Genomic DNA, 4,782 nt, shown 5'->3' on the forward strand with positions numbered 1-4,782 from the left:
ATTTAATTTTTTTTATCTTTAATACATGTTGTTTTAAATAATGATGATATTTTAGTGTTTAAGGTTCTGTTTTTTAAAGCAAGTTTTTGGCTTTTAAACTGTTAATAAATTTAGACTAGTTTGATATAACTCAGACATTTTTGCTTTTAAAGTGGCAACCATTTAAAAGTTTAAATAATTACTTATAAAGTATTTTGTTAAACTATCCAACCAATAATTAAGAAAAATATCTTTTTTTTACAATACAAATATGTTATAAATCTTATTTATTTAAATACTTATTGAAACTTTTTGAAAAGTGAAAATTATTAAAACGCAAAAATTATTTTCAACAAGTAACATTTCAGAAAATACGAAAATTAGAGTTGATAATATAAAAGCTTTATAAAAGTACCTTATATATGTTTTTTAAGCTCGGTTTTTATAGAGATTTAGGTTGGAAGTAAAATAACAAAAATATTATTTAAACTAGTTAAATGCTTTACATCAGCGGGAGTCTACTATGCATGAAGAGACACTTTTGCACGAAGGGTCGTTTTAGCACAAAACTTTTTTTCACGGCGTCAATTTCGCACGAACAGTCACTTTTGCACGAAGGCACTTTTGCAAAGATTCAAAAATAAATAAAATTGACTGAAAATTTTATTTTTATCTTTTTAACTAACACACCTTAAGCTTTTGTCGATAATTATTTTTTGCTTATTTTATAACTTATTTTTTTTATGTTTTTTAAATTAACAATTTCTATTATTTTTTATAAACCTATTATTACTACTATTAATACCCCAAAACTTTACGCATGGTCGGTAGCTGTTTTTGTTTTTGTTTTTTATTAGCTTATTTTTTAGTTTTTCTAGTTTTATTAAATACTTATTTTTTTGTTATTTCTTATACTTTCTTAATTCTTTTTACTATCACAGTTACCCCTAACCCTCGGTTGGTAATTTTTTTTTCTATAATTTATTATTTTTATTTTATCGTTTTTTTACTTTATTATACCTGTTTTTTACTCTTGTGCAAAAGTTTTTCTTCGTGCGTATTTGACCCTTCGTTCAAAAGTGTTCGTGCATATTTTAATTGATCCCATTTAATATAGTATATAGTTTATTAAGACTTAATCATATAAAGTAAATATAAATTTCATTCCATTAAATCTGTATAATTTGAATTGACATTCTATGTGTAGCTAAAAGTCATTTATAATAATGTAATAAATTAAAGTTTCGTATTAGTGTGACTAAAACTAAAACCAATAGTTTGTTTAAATGTCACTTAAACTAAAACTGCTGTCTGTGGAGATGTTGCCTGCAAGCACCAACTGCCTACCGACCTCTGTTCTAGACACTTGTTTTTAATTTTTCTAGCATAAGGTAGATTGAGTTCAACCTTGTTTCAACATCTTGCACAAATAGCAAGGGTTTTTGCATTGACTTGACACTGATGAACCTAAAGTGGCCTGGATTTTTTTAGTTTCTTGTACGCTGTAGAAGAATGTTTATAGTAGCCAACAGTTTTACGGGCCTTGGCTATTGACACGCTTATGTTATTTTCTGAAAACAGTGAATCTCTAGTTATTAGTTAAAGCGTTTGAAAGATACTGGGTTCTGAAGAGGATTCTAACATTAACATACCTTAAGTAATTGTTTTATTTAGTTCAAAAAATCTTAAAAATATACTTTAAACTAAACTTCTAATTTCTTTAACCAGCTTGCATTTCTTAAAACAAATCAAAATGTTTTAGGACACTTAACTCCTGTAAAAGTTTATTTATTGATCAGTTTAAAGCTTTAAAAAAATTCTTTCTTTCTTAGATTATAATTTATATTTAGAACAAGTGCTTTTACCCCTAACCCTTTTCCTCAGTCGGTATTTTTTAATTTTTATTATTTTATTTAAATTTTTTTTAGTCTGTTTTTTAATACTTTTTTTGTATTTTTTTTTTCTTATTTATTAGCACTATCACTGATACCCCTAAACCTTACCCTAGGTCGGTAAATTTTTTATTTATCTTTTATTTTTATTCTATTTATTTTTTACTCTCGTGCAAAAATGACCCTTCGTGCAAAAGTGACCCTTTATGCAAAGTCGTTTTCAAGCAAAAGTGACTTTCCATTCAAGAGTGTTTTCTTTCATATTTGATCCATTCCCAAGATTAATGCTTTTAGACTTTAATTTAAATTGTTAAGAAGAAATTTTTTTTTAAATATCACCCGAATGTAGACTATACAAATTATTGTATAGAACACAAAACTTTTACCTTTTTAAGATATTAAATAACATTTTCAAATACAGGTTTGAAAAAGGTTAAACCTTTAGATTTAAAACAAATAAAAAGTTTCACACAAATTAAAAGTTAAAAGGTTATTTTCACTCAACTTTTTAATAACACAGGGTTTGTGCGCGTCAGGCTAAATCAGTTTTTTTGAAAAAAGTTGAAAAACGTCAGGCTAAGTCAGTTTTTTTATTTATAATTTTGAGATTCTCAGTTTTTCTCAGTTCAAATGCTTCAAAATTTTTAATTAAAAAGAATTGAGAAATCTTTTTAAGATCAAATAAAGATGTGAATTCATTTCTAAATATTGATTTAGTTATTTAAGACAAAATCAGTCAGTATTTGTAAAAATAAATGCTTAAAACCTTTTGTTGAATCTCTAAAAACTTTTTAAGAATCTTCATTATTTTGTTTTGAGTAGATTATATACGTCATGTTTATGAAAATTCTTAAAAAAAATACAGTTAAACATTAGAGTTTAGTTCAAAAACTTAGCTGTTTGTTCGAATTTCAATACTCTTGTAATCGTTTCATTTTAAATTTTAATAAAACACGACAATGTACGTCGTTTTAATATAAATCTTCTGGTTATAATGTTTTTACTTAGTGCTTAATTAAATTGAACAATTATGTTTAGTAATATATATTAAATTTTTACACTAGTATTAGATATAACACTTATTTTAAAACTTATCACTGAATTTGTTATGTTAAGGGCATAGGGGGGTCAATTACCTTTTTAACAATTTAGTCTTATTTTATTGAGTTGTAAGTAAGGTATGACTTGCTTTTTGCAGATTTTTTAAGCTAGTTGAAGTGGGAGACTACAATAGTACCAATTAAGACCCCTCAATATCTAAAATGACTTCTTTAGGAGATTTTTCTTACTTTGAAAAAATGTCAGGCTAAATTGGTCCCAGTCAGGCTAAATGAAAAAAAAATTGCGCACGAACCCTGATAATACTAATTTTCAACTTTTAATCTAGTCTTTAAAAAATTACACAGAAAAAAGTATATTTCAAAAATATATTTTAATACCAAGGTAACTTCGCACAAGAAAAATCTGTAAGAGCTTTTGTTACTTCACATGGTTCTCCGAACCATTTATTTTTATCAACATCATAACAAAATACTACTGATGTGTTTTCTTGAAAAACTAGAATTTCGTTACCTAACTTCACACAATTGTTGTTAATCGTGAGAACAGGTTGATTCTTCAGAGCGACAAACTTCTTAGAAAAATTGTCAAACACTTCACAACCACCAACTCCATTGCCAATAACAAACAACTTTTCTTTTACAACAACTAAGTTGTGATAACATTTACCTTTGACCATGCAAGGCATTGGTGTCCATTCATCTGCAAAAACATCGTATGATTCTACTGTGTTCAAATCATTATTGTTTTCATCAGACCCACCTGCAACAACTATATTTCCTTGAAAAACTGCACAAGATAAAAACGATATTTCTTCCTTCATTCCGGATTTTTTTTTCCAATAGTTGTGTTCCGCATCAAATTGTAAAGTGGGATTTATTGCTCCATAGCTATTATGGTTATATTCATAACCACCAAAAATATATATACTGTTCATAAACGCACAAGCACAAAATCCTTCACGATTATCAAACATCTTAGTTACTTCACTCCATTTATTGGTAGAAGGTGAATATTTTTCTACAATATTTACCAATTCATCCTCATCATTATTATAACCACCGATAACATAAACTTCTCCTTTCAAACAAACAGCTTTTAAATGACCTCTCTCATTATTCATTGGGGTTAGAAGTTTTACGTTGTTTAGATTGCTTCCATCAATTCTACTTACACTTGCCAAGCTAGTACCGCGAGCTCCACCACATATTAAAATGTCGAAATTGTTTTGGTTACAATATCTATTTGTATGACTACAACTTGTTTTGTTATGAAATAGTTTGCTCTTGTCTAACAAAACTTCTTTAACTATGTTGATGCATTCGTTCTTTTCCTTTACGATTTCACTGAATGACAATGTACTCTTTAAAACATTTTTCAAAGCCTGTTTTGATAGTAAAGAAAGTCGGACTTTTAGTAACAGTTGTTTTGCATATTTTCTACGTTCTTCACAATTGTAGTTCAACCAAACATTTGCTGCATTAAAAACTTCAACTTCTGAGTGAATATTTAATTCAGAACTTGCAAGTATTTTTGCAACAAGACTAAAGTGTAAGTATAAATAGTTTTGATTCTCAATTATCATTGGAAAACAACGTTCTATGTAAATCAAAGACAACTCAGAAATAGTGACTAGTTTATAAAGTTTAGCTATACTATAATATGTCAGAACATTATCTTTAGTCACTTTGTATTTTAGAAAATCGGATATTTTCTGATTTTTATCTTCGTTTAACATCAACTTATCAAGTTTTATGGCTACTGCTACTTTGTTTTCTTCAATCTTCGTTTTATCTAAAGAATATGTATATATACAACTTTATTTGTTTGTTAATATCTTAGTTGTATTTTG

The 4,782-nt window shown here is 27.1% G+C and overlaps 1 protein-coding gene across 1 annotated transcript; it reads right to left on the reverse strand.

Moving 5' to 3' along the window:
- Positions 1-3,303: 3,303 nt before the first annotated feature.
- Positions 3,304-4,053, reverse strand: LOC145828490 (kelch-like protein 23). The gene has a single exon (XM_082936244.1). It carries the CDS (start codon positions 4,051-4,053, stop codon positions 3,304-3,306), a length of 750 nt encoding a protein of 249 aa, XP_082792370.1.
- Positions 4,054-4,782: the final 729 nt, after the last annotated feature.

This window comes from Thalia democratica, chromosome 2, assembly GCF_965202585.1.
Source record: "Thalia democratica chromosome 2, ktThaDemo2.hap1.1, whole genome shotgun sequence".
NCBI lineage: Eukaryota > Metazoa > Chordata > Thaliacea > Salpida > Salpidae > Thalia > Thalia democratica.

Coding starts and splice junctions, on each gene's coding strand:
- LOC145828490 (XM_082936244.1), bottom strand. CDS start 4,053: ATGAATAATGAGAGAGGTCATTTAAAAGCTGTTTGTTTGAAAGGAGAA.